The sequence below is a fragment of the Anopheles coluzzii genome, chromosome 3 (assembly GCF_943734685.1).
Source record: "Anopheles coluzzii chromosome 3, AcolN3, whole genome shotgun sequence".
NCBI classification, from domain to species: Eukaryota; Metazoa; Arthropoda; class Insecta; order Diptera; family Culicidae; genus Anopheles; species Anopheles coluzzii.
The window spans coordinates 87,388,538-87,405,864 of NC_064671.1; the positions used below are offsets into that span (position 1 = coordinate 87,388,538).

At 50.6% G+C, this 17,327-nt stretch overlaps 5 protein-coding genes across 5 annotated transcripts in view; 3 read left to right on the forward strand and 2 right to left on the reverse strand.

Annotated features, from left to right (window-relative positions):
* LOC120955008 (lissencephaly-1 homolog) overlaps positions 1-17,327 on the forward strand; it is a 233,112-nt gene that overhangs the window by 5,746 nt on the left and 210,039 nt on the right. The window lies entirely within an intron of this gene.
* On the forward strand, positions 33-5,864 carry LOC120955854 (GRIP1-associated protein 1). Its single transcript, XM_040377046.2, has 2 exons — positions 33-3,257; positions 3,563-5,864. Exons 1-2 carry the CDS (start codon positions 3,098-3,100, stop codon positions 5,860-5,862), a joined length of 2,460 nt encoding a protein of 819 aa, XP_040232980.2. The 5' UTR covers positions 33-3,097; the 3' UTR covers positions 5,863-5,864.
* On the reverse strand, positions 5,876-6,507 carry LOC120955856 (cytochrome c oxidase assembly factor 5). The gene is made up of 3 exons (XM_040377048.2): positions 6,304-6,507; positions 6,125-6,226; positions 5,876-6,042 (listed from the first exon to the last, which is right to left on the reverse strand). The coding sequence occupies exons 1-3, from the start codon at positions 6,406-6,408 to the stop codon at positions 6,001-6,003; spliced, it is 249 nt and encodes an 82-aa protein (XP_040232982.1). The 5' UTR covers positions 6,409-6,507; the 3' UTR covers positions 5,876-6,000.
* LOC120955855 (probable cysteine--tRNA ligase, mitochondrial) lies at positions 6,622-8,412 on the forward strand. The gene has a single exon (XM_040377047.2). It carries the CDS (start codon positions 6,710-6,712, stop codon positions 8,387-8,389), a length of 1,680 nt encoding a protein of 559 aa, XP_040232981.2. The 5' UTR covers positions 6,622-6,709; the 3' UTR covers positions 8,390-8,412.
* On the reverse strand, positions 8,430-16,047 carry LOC120955853 (proteasome-associated protein ECM29 homolog). Its single transcript, XM_040377045.2, has 9 exons — positions 15,863-16,047; positions 15,577-15,707; positions 15,386-15,499; positions 15,200-15,318; positions 14,489-15,136; positions 12,445-14,414; positions 11,254-11,437; positions 8,849-11,178; positions 8,430-8,777 (listed from the first exon to the last, which is right to left on the reverse strand). Exons 1-9 carry the CDS (start codon positions 15,888-15,890, stop codon positions 8,572-8,574), a joined length of 5,730 nt encoding a protein of 1,909 aa, XP_040232979.2. The 5' UTR covers positions 15,891-16,047; the 3' UTR covers positions 8,430-8,571.

Genomic DNA, 17,327 nt, shown 5'->3' on the forward strand with positions numbered 1-17,327 from the left:
TCACACGACCGCAATGGAATACAATCATGCTGATCTGATTAGTTCGTATTTACATAAGCGTCCTTTTCCATATACAACGTTGCATCACAGAAGAAAAGAAAACCCAAATTGGCTGCAAAACACACCTGCAAACTGTAAAATAGGAATCTATAAAACATGGAACTTAGTTCTATTCCTACTCTCGTATCTAATATATTCTCTTTTTTTTAATACATATAAGCCTAACACATATGCCTACAGACATGAAAACGTGCCATAAACGATTTTCAAAAATGTTTAAATAAACCTTCTTTTTACTGTTCATCAACGACACCTCTTCAACTCACAGCTTGCAGCCTTATCGACATATTTAAACACACTCCAAACGGTACGACAATTGCTCAATGATGCCCGAAGGTTGAGGATCGCCGGAAGATTGATACAAGTTTAAAAAGAGCTGTGGTCCAAATTTGTTGTTAATTTTTGTGCATAAGTTCTTATAATATCGTATGATGAAAACAGAGCCTCAAAAGCGTGTGCACCCACATTTGTTAAGGAATATTTTTCCCTCTACTTACTGAATATGCTTTAACGAGATATCGTAACGATGAGCACGATCAACACTAGTGCCACCTAACATAGTTATTTAAAGGCAAATCGATTAACTGCAGAACATATTTGTCAAAGAACTATAAAAAGAAACATATTTTAAAGGCAAAGTACACCAAAACCAAAAGTGGGAGTGTAATTCAGCAAAAGCAAACCAGCTAACAAACGCTTCTCTAAGAGAAACGAAAAAAGTTAATGAGAAAAAAACAACAAACAAACAGTGAAATGACCAAAGCGTCGTAAAAAGAAGTATAAAAATTTGGAAGAAGTAAATGAAAAGATAAAAACAAACACATGGATCAATATATTTATAATGCTTCCGACGGTAGTAGGTACGGAGAAACCAAGTCACTTCTTGCCACAAACAATGTTACCATGCAAACAAATGCATACGCTTTGCTCGTCTGAGCGATCCGATAAGCTGTCTAGATAAGCGAACGTAAAGAAATGTGCTTAGTTATAGATAAAAAAGGGGGCAAACAATGTGCTGAACAAGAACGAACATAGGAACGAAAAATGTAGCGAAAATCGTAAAGCAAGAATTAGAAAACATTACAAAAAAATGTATAGCCCGGCATAAGATTTTTTATAACCGATTTCAAATTTCCAATTTTACTAGAGTAGTAAAACAAGAAAAACGTATAATGGAAAGATAGCGGTAAAAAGCGTATTAGAACGAACAACTATTGCAAACAAATACACAAAAACAACACGAAAACAACAAAAAAATGTCCCAAATTGTCGAAAGCGAAAAGATATAGAGAAGAGAGAAAGAAAGAAAGATATAAATACGCTTATATACATAAATGCCGAAACTCTCTTTAACTCTTTCCTTCTTTTGATAGAGCTTTAGAAACGGTTGGAAACATCTTTAGCCCATCCTCTGAGATAAGAATAGAGCAGAACTGTAGAGAGAATCGTAAAACACGCGCAATAAACTGCGATCGTTTTGTGAAGGTTTTTTTTATTTGTGTGCGTACATAGTTTTTCAACATTTTTGTGACCAAAATATGGAAGATTACTTTCGAATTAGATCGATACAAAAAGCCGATAACTTACGTATGGTTCACTTTCTTTCCACTCATTATCGCATTTTTTAAAGCATGCTAAAAAATACACACAAAATAATGGAAAATGTACAACCGAGTCATTAAAAGGAGGAAGAAAACACCTTGTCAAATCGCTAATCGCCACGAAAGGTCGTTAAGAAGAAGAAAATAAACCCAAAATCAGTTTAGAAAATAAAAACCCCGCGAAGGAGGATGCGATTTAACCCATTAAACTTTCTACTTATCGCTTGTAATCGCATATAGCGCAATGCAAAAAGCAAAATGGGCCAGTCAGGATGTCAGGTCGTTCATGCAAAACTTTACCTTGCAACGGAGCGCAAAAGATGGCAAGAGATGCAAGGTGCAAAAGGTGAAACCGAAGAACAGATGGCAGAAAATGGCCCCGACAAAAAAAGCCCCAAACATACTTTAAAGAGAAGAAGAAAAAAACTTGCAATGCTGTGATACTGATACATTTTAATGAAGTTAATTAAATCTAAATGCCCAGCATTCGCTGGCTGCCCTGCCCCTGCTGCCGCCGTTTGCTGCTGTCGCTCTGGCACCGCACCGATTGCTGCTGCACACTAACACGTTCGTTCGTTTGTTCACCCGGTCCCGGGGTACGGAAGAAAAGGGCAAAGTGGGGGGACACGTTTTGAAAAAGGTCAGGGTGGTGGTGGTGGTGGTGGTGGTTATTGGCGCGAATGGTTCAAGATTTATCAAATTACACCTGACGGCGCAGAGAACAGAACTGCTTCTTACTCTTCGTTGTTTCGTTACGTTTAGAGTTTGTTCGATTGTTAGTTCTTTTTAAATGGCTATTTTTTTACTCATTTAGTTTCTTCTTTTTTGCTATTTTCTTATATAAAGTTTAAAAGACTATTTCGTAGCTATCATTTTATTTGCGCAATTGCAAACTGTCCGACAGTAAATTTTCAAAATTTAACCACTTTGAATGTTTTACCACCCAAACAATGTTTAAACGTACCTAAAAGTTACCGAATTATTGTGATTTTAAATTGACACAGCTACAAACAAAAGTCTATAACAGAGTGGCAACATAAAGATGAACACTGGGAAAAGGGAAAATCACAACAAGATGAAGCAAAAAAAACCAGCAGAGCCGAGGAATGTTGAACAAGCATCCCACAGATTCTAGAACAGTTGATCAGATGGAAATAAAGCAGCCATGTAAGAACAAATAAGAAAATAAACCAATAAACAAATTATTTAAATTGTGTTCGTGCTTCTGAGCCCCGTTTGAACGAACAAAATACGTTGAGAAATGCAACAGCGCATAACCCTTATCCTTCAAAACACCAACACATGGTTACCATAGCGACGGTAGCTAGCGGAAGAATTGTAAACAAAAACGTACCGCGTCCCTTTAGGGACGACCGATCGACCCCCTTCTTCCTGTCAGTTGCGCAAAACAGCGACCATAAAGTGCCACCAGAAAAATGCCCGATTCCTCTCGAACGCTCGGCGATATCGACGAGATCGATAGTGCCGAGCTGCGGACACGGCTGAAGAACTGGATCGAAGAGGAAGGCATCGAGACGAACATTCAGCTGCAGATGAAGAAAAATTTAATCGAAAAAATGAGCCGCACCGCTCTCGGTAAGCATCCACCCACTGCACAGGTAGTCTCTTATAGGATTTTCCAGGAGTTTTCATAGCTGTGGGACACTTTATTGAGTCTTTCCTGCGTGAAATGAACCTAATATAATGGGAATTGGGCTCTATAGCACCCTTGTTGGACAATTCCAATTGCAATTTCCAAGGAGCTTGTACAAAAACGGGTGAATAGAGTCCAATTTTTAGTTGCACTTCCCATAACAGTCAAGTAAGTGTCCCACAACTATAAGAACCGCTGGAAAACCCTGTAACACTCTTCCCTTCCTAACGGTTGTGTTACTTTGTAGGGAAGAAAATCGCCCTCAAGCTGCAGACACAGCAGGGCATTGTGCTGTCCCCGCTTGTGCTCGTGCTGAACACGCTCGTGGCCGAATTTCTCTACACACAAAACTGCCACTTTTCGCTGTCCATCTTCACGAACGAGGTACCGTTCAAGAACACGCTGCCCGACTTCACCCGGTCGGCCAAGTTTCGGCTGAGCCGGACCGAGCTGGGCGAAATCTTCGAAGCGCTCGGCATCGAACACTACGACGGGCTGGTGGAGAAGTACGACAAGTTCGGCACCGGCCAGGGCAGCCGCTCACTCCTGTACATCGTGTTCAAGACGATCCTGGCGGCCGTCAAGACGCAGGAAGCAAAGTTACGCCACCTTAAGCGGCTAGACAAACGGAAAACATCCGCCCAGACGCTGCTGAAGAAGCTGGAGGTGGAAAAGCTACACAAGAATGTGGAAAAACTGCTCCACCGGGTAAAGGCCGTTGGCAAAGCGATTGTGGAGCTGGAAAAGAGTCAACAGCAAACGCTGCAGGATGGCGCGAACGGGGAACAGGGGAAAAACATGAACGAGCAGCCGACCCCAGACGATGACCAGTCCGCCCGTTCGCTGCGCGTTTGTTCGGAGAATGTTTGCAAGCTGATCGAACGGTTGGAAACGTGTACGAAAATGTTCGAACAGCTCATCGAAACCGTACGCCAGCAACGCACGGAAGATGTGCAGGAAAAGGGCGAGCTCGACGGTGAGGATCAAGAGGGTGAACCACGCCGTGACAAGCCAAAAGAAAAGCGAAAGTCTTACACCGAGTTCCTGCGGGAGTTGAAAACGACCGAACATGGTAAAAAATATGTGGCGAAACTGCAGAAACAAGTGACCAAACTGCTGGACAAAAAAAAACACCAAATTGAGGCAAAGTACGAGAAAGAGTTGCGGAAGCTTAAGCTGGAATACGAGGAAAAGCTAGCAAAAGCGTTAGCGGCAACACAAACAGAAACGATCGCACAACCATTAGCACAACCCGCACCAATCGTCCGCAGCATTCAGACCGAGCCACACCCCATTGATGCTACGAGCGAGGAAAGTCAACATTTTATGCGCAAAATAGACGAAAAGCTTGACGAGCTGTACCGCCAGGAGCGGAATGTAGACGACAAGTTGGCCACGCTGCGGGACGATCTGCAGCGGCAGGAGCAACGGCAAAGCCGCTACTTCGAATCGCTAAAAGCGGCCAAAACGAAGGAAACCAAACTGCAGGTGCTGCACAACGTCGAGCGCGAGCTGATGGCCAACTTCGAGGACGAAACGAACGCCATCATACAGAACGCGAAGCAAACGATCGAGCAGCTGGAGAAGGAAAGCGATAAGATCAATCATTCCTTTCAGCGCTACTTGCGCAAGCAGCGCGAAGACAAGCGGAAGCTTATCGACGAGAAGGTGCAAATCTGGACGCGCTACAACGATGAGAAGCTCGAGATGAACCAGCGCGAGCTGTTAAACGAAGAGTTTGAGCGGGAGATAATGGTTGAACCTGTTGCGATTGTTCCGGAAATTGTGGTACCCGTGCATCAGCCGGATACGGGCCGCGAATTCGCGAATCCTTTCCGTGCGTTCGATCCGCTCAAATACCTGAAACAATCGCGTCCGGTCGAAAGCCACACGGTGGATGTTGCGATCGGCACCATATCCGAGGCGGGTATGCAAACATCGACAGCTGATGAAGAGCCAGAAAAGGTGGAAACAGTCGTGCGACCAATTCCTGCCACCCGAACGGCCAGCAACGCGCAGCTTTCGGATGTTTTGGCGAAGGACACGCGTGAGCTGCGGCAAAGCATCGAAGAAAATCTGCAAAAGCTAGACCAGATGAGTCGCACGTACTCGAAATCGCAAAGCTCGTCCGACAAGCAGGCGCCGTTTGCGCCTCGCATTGAAGTGGCGCAACCGGCACCGGCTCCACCACTGCCCACGGTAGAACCATCGTCCAATAGAAGCCTGGATGACTGTTCCAGCACTGAGTTGGGTTTGTCGGACGGGGAAGTTGTTTTCCCCTCCGTCCCTACACAGCCAGTTCCCGCTGCAACACTGAACGATTCACACGACCTCATTGACTACGCAACGCAGAACACGCAAAATGAAAAGCGCAAACTGGAACCGGCCACAATGGCGGTTGCTGTGAGCTACAGCGACCTTTCGATCAGCAGCTTCAGTGTCGCCAGCAGCAAACTCACCTACGACAAGAGCCAAAGTTTGGACGGCGAGCTGGATCGCATCTCTACCGGGGCCCGTTCGAATGCATCACAAAACAGCTGGTCGTAAAGCGGGCACCATATTTGTCTTTTTTAATGCTATATTTTATACACTAACTCATGAAGCTTTAGGGAGGTGTTTTGAACGAAATAAAAACATAACTTTCTTCTCGGGCGACAGAAACGGCCGCTTGCCTGCCGCTTGGCTTTAGTAACCTTTCCTGCCGCGAAATCGCTGTCGATTGTCGAGCTGTAAAGGAAAGGAGGAAAGCAAAACGGGTCAATTAGTAACCGTACGGTAACAACAGCACCACCAATCTACCTGCACCTACCATTGAACGCTTGCACTCGAAAAAGGTGTTCCGCAGCACGAAGCATTCGCTCGGTACGGAACCATCGGTACGGTTCAGACATTCTCGGGGAGTTTTCTTTTCCTGCAAAAGGGGAGAAACATTGCATTAGTTGTTGGGTTTGCCAAGAGGAGGAGGTGCTGCTGTACCGGCACACTCACCTTCTTGCAGCAATCACTCTGCAGGAGGCACATTTTCAGATCGGCCCGTACACCGGCACAGGCCGACTTATCGGCCAGCTCCTCGTTTCCCTCGTAGCGCATCATTTTTGTAAAGTTTTGCGGTGAATTTTACACAATTTTCACACAAAATGATAACTCACTGCACCGTGGAAGGATTGTTTTGTTTTTGCAACACAATTTCATAACCAACACTCGCTTGACGGCTCGTTGACAGCAGTGATGCCAAACGTCAATCAGAACTTTCGAAGCGACCGTTGTTTTTATTCGAGAAAAAAAGCAATCGTTTCTCTTTTATTGTCAAATAAAGCTCTTTTTTGGACAGTAAAGCCTATTTATGCCCTTTAACAGTTTATAAACTACGAAATGTACAAATTGGTATGATAACATGATACGTAATTATTGGACGCCACCGTCACGTCACAATCAGCTGTTTGCACACACACAAACACAGCTGTTTCGATATCGGCATATTGCTGCCCAAAAGTGTTTCACCATGTTTCTCCGGGTGTTTCGAAAATATTCCACCGCCAAACTCACCCACGATCTGCGCCTCTACGATGGACGACTCAAGGAAAAGGTTGCACTACAAATCCACCCCAGCAAGCCGTACCTTTCCTTCTACACCTGCGGCCCCACAGTGTACGATTCGGCCCACATCGGTCACGCCAGCTGCTACGTGCGGCTGGACATTGTGCAGCGCATTCTACGACATCACTTCCACCTCCCGCTCGTCACCGCGATGAACATCACGGACATTGACGACAAAATAATCGCCCGTGCACTGGAGCAGCAGGTCGACTGGCAGCAGCTGGCACGCCGGTACGAGGACGAGTTTTGGAGCGACCTGCAGCGGCTGAACGTTCGTGCACCGGATGTAAAGCTGCGCGTCACCGACCACATTCCCGCGATAGTCTGCTTCGTGCAAACGCTGATTGACAAAGGTTTCGCCTACAGCACCGCCGACGGGTCGGTTTACTTCGAAACGGCCAAGTACGAACGGTACGGTAAGCTACAGAAGGTCATCATCGAACCGGAAAGCAATGCGTCCAAGGGCCAGAAAAGACATCAGTCGGACTTTGCGCTCTGGAAAGCTTCGAAACCGGGTGAACCGTTTTGGACCGCTCAAGGGTTTGCCAAGGGACGCCCGGGCTGGCACATTGAGTGTTCCACGCTCGCAAGCCATCTGTTCGGCCGCACGATAGACTTCCATGCTGGTGGGCTCGATTTGCGCTTTCCTCACCACGAGAATGAGGAAACGCAAAGCTGCTGCTATCACGACGTGCCGGACTGGGTGACACACTGGCTGCACACCGGCCAGCTCCATCTCGAGGGCCAGACGCACAAAATGTCCAAATCGCTCAAGAACACGGTCAGCATCGGCGAGCTGCTCGGTGCGTACAGTGCGGACGAGTTCCGCATGCTCTGCCTGCTGTCGCACTATCGCAGCGCGATCGAGTACGGCCCGGAAGCAATGGGGACGGCGCGCAACGTGCTGCGCAAGTTTGCCAGCTTCTTCAGCGACGCCAAAGCCTTCATCGATGGGCTGAAACCGACAACGTACGATGCGACCACCACGGAAAGCTTGCTGGGAAAGCTTTCAAACACACGGACGACCGTTAGAGAGTTTTTAAAGAACGATTTCAATACCGCCAATTCGGTGTTAGCGCTGGGTGAGCTTGCTTCCAATGTACAGAGGATAATAAACAGCCACGAACCGTCCACCTCTGGCGTCTCGCTCATTGGCTCCTCCAATGTGGGGGCTGTCCTTGCCGTAACAGAATACATCCGGGAGGAACTTGTCTCCTACGGAATGCAATCTCTCGACAAACAGTCGTCCCAGCACAGCCGTCAAATGGGAAACGACGCCAATCAATCGCTCGAACAGCTAATCGAAGCGATGGTGGCCACCAGAAGCGAAATTCGACTGCAAGCGATCGAAACCAAAAACCCACAACTCTTCAAAGTGTGTGATTTACTGCGAGACCGCTTGAAGCAGGCAAATGTGGAGATTAAGGATCACGGGAAAACTTCCTCCTGGAACTTCCGAGAGGGTAGCCCGAAATAAAACCGCCATTTTCTGCAAACACACCAACTTCAACAAATCATTTACAATTACCAAACATGTGTCATAATTTATTACCTTGCTGTAAGATTCGTTTTTGACTTTTCTTTTACCCTTCACGTGCAATCTCGCGTGGCTGCGCGAAGAAAACTGAACGTTTATTGCCCAATCCAGTCTAGTGCTGCTCACTTCAGCTTGTCCTCCAAATCCTTCAGCCGGCATTTAATTTCCGGTGCCGTATCTTTCTGCAGCTGCTGCAGAATTTGGGCGAACGTTTGCCGTACCAGACCGAGCTCCAGCTCGACCGTGCCGGCCTCCTTGGCCTTCAGCTTTTTCGTCAGTATCAGCATCACGTTCAGGGCTTCCTTCTTCAGACCGGTGTGCGGTATGGCTGAAAGGAAAAGAGGAAGTGGACGCAATTAGTACTAAGAATCATACGAGCAGAGAAGCATGAGCTCTTACCCGCCACTTCCACGATCGCGGACAGCACGATGCGACAAACGGTCTCCAGCACGTTCCCATCCGTCGCTTCCGAATCGACCTTTGCCTTCTTCTCACGGTTCGCTCCCATCGCAGAGCTGCCGCTCTCTCCTTCCATGTCCTCATTGCCATCCTCACCCTCCACCTTACTCCGCAGCAGATGCAAACGTTCCAAAAACCGCCCAAGCGCCTGCAGCAGACACAGCTGCACCGGGCGCGTGTTTAACTTCAAACACTGCACACACTTCTCCACAAACATGCGCTGGTAGCGGCGCTGCGTGTCGATCGAATACTCTGGCCACGCTTTGCCCAGCGTTTCGCAAACCGTCTCCTTCAGCTGCACCGAGATCAGCATCTGTTTGTTGCGCTCCTCCGACGTGACACTCTCCCCCGGACCGTCGTCCTGCTGATGCTGCTGCTGCTGCTGCGGCTTGTCGAGCAAGTGCCACACCATGTTGTACACCTCCTCGAACCGGTCCACCTTCAGCTCGTTCAGAATGTTTCCGAGCGAGCGGAGCGCGTGCGTACGGTACACCGGCTCCTCCTTGCGGCACTCCTTCATCACCGCATCGACGATCCGCTCGGCGTGGTTCGTCGCCCGCTGGTCGAGCTTCTTGCACAGGCTCGCCAATCCCTGCAGCAAGCGCTCCTTGCCCTGGAACGTCCGTCCGCTCACATTGTTCAGTATCAGCTCGATCAACCGGCAGCGCACCGCGTCGTCCAGCGTGGCGCTCAGCTTGGACGCGAGCGTATGCGTAGCGGCGCCGGCCTGCGCCTTCAACAACCACGAGGGATTGTTCAGGTTCGTCTCCAGTATCGTCACGATCGCGTCCAGATTCATGCGCAGCCCCGCATCGCCCGTGTTGATGTCGTGCCACAGCTCCTGCCACAGCTCCACCGTCGAGCGACTGTCGTCCGTCACTTCCTCGTGCATTGCGAAAAACACCAGCGGCAGCACGTGCGCACTGTAGTCCTTCAGCACCTCCTGGTGCCGCTTGTTGATCGCCTGTATCGTGAGCGGGACCGCCTTCGATCGCGACGCCTGCTGCTCGAAGTAAAGCTCCTCCAGCTTGCCGAACAGCCGCTCGATCGATTGCTCCTTCGCCGTGCCGATCAGGTGACCGATGGCGGACGCGTAGTACCGGCGCACGGTCGCATTGCGATCGGTCAGCCCGGTAAAGCAAGCGCCCAGATATTTGCTCGTCAGCGGTTGCATCTCCTGCCCGAGGTGTATGCTAACGAGACAGATGAAGTGGGCGCAGGCCACCTTGGTGCCGAGATTGACGCTCGACTTTACCTGATCCAGCACGGCCGGCGACATACGCTCGAGCGTGGCGTAGTCGATGTGCCGGATGCACTTCGTCAGCGTTTCCATCGTGTAGTGCTGCTTGACGGCTTCGGCCCGCAGCGTGTCGATCGTCTCCTGCGTACCGCCGCCCGCCTGTCCCGAAACCATCGTCGACAGGTAGGCGAGCTTGGTTGAGTCGAGCTCACCGGTCGCTTGCAGCAAACACGGCACCAGGCTGGTCAAGTGCGGCAGTATCAGTGCACCGGCCGAATCGATCAGCTCGGAAAGGGTACGAATGCTAAGCTTGCGGATCTCCGGCACCGTATGCGTAACGCCCGTCTCGAGCAGCAACGGAATGATCGAGCTGGCCACATTCATGGCCGACTTGTTGTTATCGCTCGATGCAGCCACCACGCACACCTTGCTCAGTGCATTGGCCGTGCCTTCCGCTGCCAGTCGCGTACCCTCGTGCTGATCGTCCATTACGCGGAACAGCTGACTCCAAAGGTAGCGCAGCTCCGGCTCGGGAACACTCGGTTGATCCACATCCATCGAGCTGGAAGTTGGAGCATCCTCCACCTTCTTCCTACCGATCGGATCCGACCGGAGCTTCAGCCCCGCCGCCCGTTTGATCAGATCCCGCACTGCCAAACAGCACGCGATGCGGGTGCGCCACTCGTACGAGGTGAGGTTCTTCGTCACGTCCTCCAGAATGTCCCAGTAGTACAGCTCGACCGTCGACTTCGCATCCGTCACCACCGAGTCCCAGATGCTTATCATCGAGTTCTGTATCTTGGGCGTCGGGTCGTACTTGTACCGGAACAGGCGCGGCACAATCTTCCCCAGGTACGGTTCCATCTTCAGCTTGGTGATCTTCGAGATCGACTGCAAACCGAACGCCGCACCGAGCTTGCTGTTCCACGTGGCGTTGTGGTTCGCTATCTGCATGAACTGGTAGATCATTTCCGGTTTGTTGAGATCGGACGCCAGCGCACACAGCTCCTTATACGTCGAAAGGTTGCCTCTGTGTGAGAAGAAAAAACAAAAGGGATGCGTTAGTGCACTGTCTGTTTGTGAAGGTAAACGTGGCGTGTCCTACCCCATGGGAGTCTTGCCGAGCACGCCTTCCTCGAACAGCTTCGTGTCCTCCACCACCTTCTGCACCTGTCGCCGGCCACCGATTAGCTGATCGAGCAGCAGATTCGACATCGCCTCCTGGTCTTCGTTCTCCGAGAGGGTAAATATGATGCCCATCGCACGTGATGCCACATCCTGCACAAGTTCTGCGAAAAAAAAGTCCAGTCCAAAATAGTGATGTGCACCCTTGGGGCGCGACTCCCATCCGACTCCGTCTATTATTAGTCCGATTCCGACTCCGGAAAAATGGAACCACTAGATCCACCCGGAGTCGGAGTCGTCCAGAGTCGTTCGGAGTCGTCCGGAGTCATTCGGAGTCACTCTAAATAAGAGTCGTCCGGAGTCGTTCGGAGTCACTCTAAATAAGAGTCGTCCGGAGTCGTCCTGAGTCATTCGGAGTCGTCCGGAGTCATTCAGAGTACCCCAGAGTCATTCGGAGTCGCCCGGAGTCATTCGGACTCGTCCGTAGTTGTCCAGAGTCGTCCGGAGTCGCTTGGAGTCATTCTAAATCGGAGTCGTCCGGAATCGTCTGGAGTCGCTAGGAATCACTCTAAATAAGAGTCGTCCGGAGTCGTTTGGTGTCGTTTGGTGTCGTTTGGAGTCGTTCAGAGTCGTTCGGAGTCGTCCGGAGTCATTCGGAGTCGGAGTCGTTCGGAGTCGTGCGGAGTCGTCCGGAGTCGTCAGGAGTCGCTAGGAGTCACTCTAAATAAGAGTCGTCCGGAGTCGTTCGGAGTCGTTCGGAGTTGTTCGGAGTCATTCGGAGTCGGAGTCGTTCGGAGTCGTGCGGAGTCGTCCGGAGTCGTCCGGAGTCGTCCTGAGTCATTCAGAGTCGTCCGGAGTCATTCAGAGTCCCCCAGAGTCATTCGGAGTCGCCCGGAGTCATTCGGACTCGTCCGTAGTTGTCCAGAGTCGTCCGGAGTCGCATGGAGTCATTCTAAATCGGAGTCGTCCGGAGTCATCTGGAGTCGTCCGGAGTCGTCCGGAGTCGTCCGGAGTCGTCCGGAGTCGTCCGGAGTCGTCCGGAGTCGTCTGGAGTCGTCCGGAGTCGTCCGGAGTCGGTCGAAGTCGATCGGAGTCGGCCGGAGTCGATCGAAGTCCGGACGACTCCGACTCTGGACGACTCCGGATGACAAATGAAAGAAACAACACTTACCATTATCCTCGGAAAGCAGATCCGTCAGGGCGAGCTGCAAAATCTGGCGCTGTTCGCGCACCGGCTTGCGCCGGCTGCAGTTTTTCACGATCGCCAGCAACCAAACGGCGCACGCCTGCTTCAGATACGCGTGCGTTTCATTCACCTGCTTGACCAGCTCGATCAGGAACCAGGTAAGCGTCTCGTCGTCCACATTGCCGACCTCCTCGTTGACGTCATTCAACCCGTGGCTACCCTTCGGTAGACCCTGCAGCGTGTACGCCAGCGCCTGACCCATCGCAATGTGCAGTGCCGGATCTTTGGTCATCTTCAGCAGGCCCAGGAAGCGCTGCAGCACCTTGCGGGCGTAGTACGGCCGATCGCCGACCGCCAGAAACCCGAGACAGTGGGCAGCATCTTCCCGTATTTTCGCCTTTGTGTGGCCACTCTGCAGCAGCGTGATGAGCGTTTCCATCAGCGAGGCTTTCGTCGTGACCGTTTGCTGCTTGCTGGCGGTCGCTTCCGTCTCGCCCGTATCCATACCTTCTTGCTCCTCGGGCAGCGGCAGTGCGGTACAGGAACCAATCAACGACAAGCTACGAATGGCCGCCGACTGTAGCAGCGACTGCTGATCGCGCAACAACGACACGAGCAGCTCGATCAGCTCCCGCAGCAGATCCCACTCCTTAACTGCACGCTCGGAGGCAGTTTTATTAAGCAGCAACTTCCGATGTACAGCATGCGCCGCCGCCAGGATCGAACCGTGCCGCGTTTCGAGCGATTTATTGCCAAGCGTTTGCAGCTCCCGTAACTGTCGCTCGAACTCCGGCTCATCGCTAACGTAAGCGAGCAGCACACCGTACACCCTAGCGATCAGTACACGCGTCGGCTCGGACGTTTCCTTCAGCGAACTTTCCAGCGTCAGCAGCAAATCTCGGTTTTCCTCCACCAGCGCGTCCGGAATACCATTCACCAGATCGTACAGACAGGTCAGCTCGCTGATACCCTTCCGGGCGATCACCAACCGGCGAACGAGATCGTTATACTTCACCACCGTGTCGCGCTGCCCCTCAGCGACGAGCTTGCGCAGAAAAGCGGTCAACTTGTACAGCGACTCATCGTCGCCCGGGTGCGTACTGACGCCCGCATTGAACAGCAAACAGATGCGCAGGTACTCCAGTATCTCCACGTACGTGTCGAACGCGTACGGCAGCTTCACCTTCCCGTACCCCATCCGGTCGACAATCGTCGCCACCTTGCGCTCCGATTTGCTCGCCACGTACTCCACCATCTCGCCGAACGACGGCAGCACGATGTGTTTCGTGTCGGACGGTTCCTGCTGCTCCACCCGGTCGTACTCGCTCACCGACAGGATCGCACCGTAGTTGATGTGGTCCTTTTTCGACACCCCGTACAGGTAGGTGGTCATCGCTTCGCGCAGCTGCGAGCTTTCGCCACAGATAATCAGCAGCAGATAGCGCGACGGCACGTAGTAATCGGGAAAGCAGGTGGTCAGAAACACGGACGCCACGTTCTGCACGATCGTCAGCTTCGATTCGGCCTTCTCCCCGAGTAGGGCGAGCAGCAGCTGCTGGTTTGCATTGGGCACGAACCGTTTCTTTGCCGCCACTAGCTTGCGCTTCGATGTGCCCGGCTTGTCGGCGACGTCCTCCGTCTCCATGCTGGTCGCTTCCGACGAGCCGGCAGTCGCGCTGCTTTGCTTGCGCCAATCGAACGCTTGGGCCAGTGCGACCAGCGCTTCGCGAATCGACGAGTGCAGCTCGACCGGTGCCTGCTGCAGATGGGTGAAGTATTCGCCCACGAGCTGAATGTCCTCGTTCACCGTCGCGGGACAGACGATGGCAAGCTGCGCCATCGCACTGTACGCCGCGTTCTGCACCTCGTTCGTTTCCTCCGACGCGGTACCGATCAGTTTGGAGATCCCTGTCAGCAGCACCTTGGACAGTTTGTTGATCAAATCAGTTTGTCCACTGGTAGACGATAGGAAAAGGAATAAAAACGATTAAAAATGAGTTCCATCGAACAAATCCTTCCATACACATACTTGTTAATAAGATTGTAGGCGAACTGCAGTGCCAGCACCTTACACTTCTGGTTCGTGTTGTCGCCGAACAGCGACTCAAAGATCACCTGGATGCCGTTCGCGATGATGATGCCCTTGCCGCGGCACTTGAGCAAATGCTGCAGCAGCTTCTGCCGGACCCGGGCACTCACGCCGCTCGTCTTGCGGTCGGGCAGCTTCGAACCGTTGCCCGAAAACAGGCTGTACAGCGGTGCGGACAGCTTCGGATCGACCCAGTCGAGCGAGCTGCAGATCTTGTTCAGCTCACCGATGGCGGGCGTCGCAACGGAGAAGCGCGTGTCGGCCGACGCTACCACGAGATGGGCCAGTATTTCCTGGTCGGGAAAGATGCCCCCGCAAAGGAAGCGCACGATGCCCTTCTTCAGCTGCTCCAGCTCCTCCGCCTTCGGGGGCTTTGCTGTGACGCGCTTGAACGAGTACACGCTCATGCCGGGGGGCACGTCACTGTCGGGCAGGGTGCCGTACGGCAGTAGCAGCACATCCATCAGTATGGACAGCAGCTGCTGCTTGGTGGCCGGTTTGTTCGACAGCCCGAGGAGTTCCGAACGCTTTTCCGGGTTTTCCGGTATCTTGATCTCACCCAACAGTGGAAGGACCAGCATCAGGATCCTACGAGGGGAGGGAAAACAGAGGTTTTAGTCCCGTTGGAACGTCTTTTTGTATGGCTCTTACTTGTCCTGATGTGTTTCCGGCTTCCCTTCCAAGCAGTTTAGCAGGGCGGGGGCAAATTCTGTTTGCTCCTCCACCGTCAGTCTTGGAAAGCCCATCGTGATGTAGATGATGGCGAAGTTCTATCCGAAAAATAGAACAAGTTTAATCACCTGGTAGTCTTTTCGGTGGAAGCTTACAGTTACTTACGATCAAAAACAAAGAATCGGCCTGCTGATACTGAGCCAACAATGGCGCGAGTGGGATTTGTATTTGATTGCGCGATTTTAGCCGCTTGTTGATGTGCGTCAGGATCTCCATTACCTAGACCGAAAGAGAAAGAGCAAACCTCGTTCATAATTAACGTTCCTAGCGCAACTTCCAACCCTCTCCTTCCTAACCTTCTTGCGAACGTTTTCATTCGGCGACGTAATCTTGATCAGCACCGGGGTGAGAAACTTGGTCACCGTCGTCTGCAGCTGCTCGTCCGTATCGGCAAACCCCAGCCGTAACAGCACACGCTCCAGAAGTTCTGCAAAATGCAAGGGAAAATGGAATTTCCAGCGAGGGGAAGGAAATGTTTACTTCGTTTTTAACCCGTAAAGTGCATCGTCATCCCGTGGGGCTTCTTTCCGGGGCATTCGAAGAAAGCAGACGGAAAGGGACCCTTTACGGCACCACGCTCACCTAGCTCTTCAGCCGGATTTCCTGCCATTTTACACGGTGAGTCACGTCTCGGGCTATTTAAATAATTGAAGATGATTTTTTGGTCACTAATCGGTAAGCTTGCTGTAAACAAAAATGATGCTTTTCTCGCGACACACACAAGACTGCCGAGTGCGATATCAGAAAGATGCTGTCATCGCTGCAGGGGAGGATAAAAGAAAGATAAAAAGAAACGTCACTGATTGCGTTTATACTGCTCGGTTGGCTCGATGGAGGTTTGATTCTAGCGACAAAACCGGCTTCAACGCCGATCAAAAACTGCCAAAAAACGCTTGGAATAAACGATAACTTATCAGTTTGTAAACAAAGCCTTCCTGTTCCAACGGAGAGGGAATTTCATGTGCCACAATGCATAAAAAGTTTTCTTTTTTCGGGAAGCGGCCATGAATGCACCAATCTTGTTAATCTCCCTTAATTTTGTCTGTTTGACCCCATATTGCTGCTATTTGTTTGTCAAACTGAACAGAACGTGCATTTAATTGCAATTTTTACCCAAAAGTATTTATAAGCATTGTAAAACCAAGCATTTTCTTCGAGTTCCATTCATTTTGTTTCTTCACCCAGCTGATGTTATTGTTTACATTCGGGTCCCAGCTGATCAGCAATCGGCCGGCATTTATGACAGTTAAGCGATAAGCGAGCAACAGGTGACCGAAACATTACCAAAACAAACCAACTTCCCCTCCTGTTGCGCTGACGTTTAATCGAAAAATTCAAGCTATACCGTGGGGTTGTTTTCTCTCCCTCGCGTAAAGTGCATTTGTTTACTCAACGTTGCTCGGATAATGCCTCCTCTTCCATTCGGTTGATTGTCAACCTTTAGCATTTCTGGCGTTGTGAAAATATTTTCTTAACTTGTTCAGCTGTAAATAATACCTTTTTCTCTTCCAACTGAAAAAAAAATCGTCAAACGATAAGTTCCGATCAGCCGCAAACCGAGTGCATCGCATCCCTCAACTCTGGCTTGTAGATAGAATTTTCCGGCCCCGCTAGGCAAAAACAGGTTTTTGCGAGCTCATCAACGCTCCAAAACGGTTTGGTTTTCCCTTGCTGGCGAACGTTTTTGAAAGGCGTTGCGAAGGTTTAAGATGACCACCAAAAAGCTGGCGTTGGTGGACAAAATTAAATTGTCAAAAAATAAATACATACCCCAATTCCCTCCACACCCCCCCCACCCCTTCATTGACCCAAGGGGTCCTACATTTCATGTGTATGCCATTTTACATCTTCGCTCCACCGTCTCACTTGCTGGTACACGTTCTGCTATTGCATCATCTGATCCGGTGATGGCTTTGAACGGCAATCCTATGCGTTGCACAGTAATATAAAACCTTTCAGATATTGCTAAAATAACACGTGCTACCATTTTCTGTTGATTTTCATGCAAAAATAATCAACAAAATTTAGCACTTTTAATTCACAACAA

Excerpts from the sequence above, each read along its gene's own strand:
- LOC120955854 (XM_040377046.2), top strand. The coding sequence starts at position 3,098 with ATGCCCGATTCCTCTCGAACGCTCGGCGATATCGACGAGATCGATAGT. Across the intron at positions 3,258-3,562 it reads AATGAGCCGCACCGCTCTCG|GGAAGAAAATCGCCCTCAAG; the intron begins GTAAGCATCCAC and ends GTTACTTTGTAG.
- LOC120955856 (XM_040377048.2), bottom strand. The coding sequence starts at position 6,408 with ATGATGCGCTACGAGGGAAACGAGGAGCTGGCCGATAAGTCGGCCTGT. Across the intron at positions 6,227-6,303 it reads AGAGTGATTGCTGCAAGAAG|GAAAAGAAAACTCCCCGAGA; the intron begins GTGAGTGTGCCG and ends CCCCTTTTGCAG. Across the intron at positions 6,043-6,124 it reads TCGAGTGCAAGCGTTCAATG|CTCGACAATCGACAGCGATT; the intron begins GTAGGTGCAGGT and ends TTTCCTTTACAG.
- LOC120955855 (XM_040377047.2), top strand. The coding sequence starts at position 6,710 with ATGATACGTAATTATTGGACGCCACCGTCACGTCACAATCAGCTGTTT.
- LOC120955853 (XM_040377045.2), bottom strand. The coding sequence starts at position 15,890 with ATGGCAGGAAATCCGGCTGAAGAGCTAG. Across the intron at positions 15,708-15,862 it reads AAATCCGGCTGAAGAGCTAG|AACTTCTGGAGCGTGTGCTG; the intron begins GTGAGCGTGGTG and ends TGCATTTTGCAG. Across the intron at positions 14,415-14,488 it reads GCCTACAATCTTATTAACAA|TGGACAAACTGATTTGATCA; the intron begins GTATGTGTATGG and ends ATCGTCTACCAG.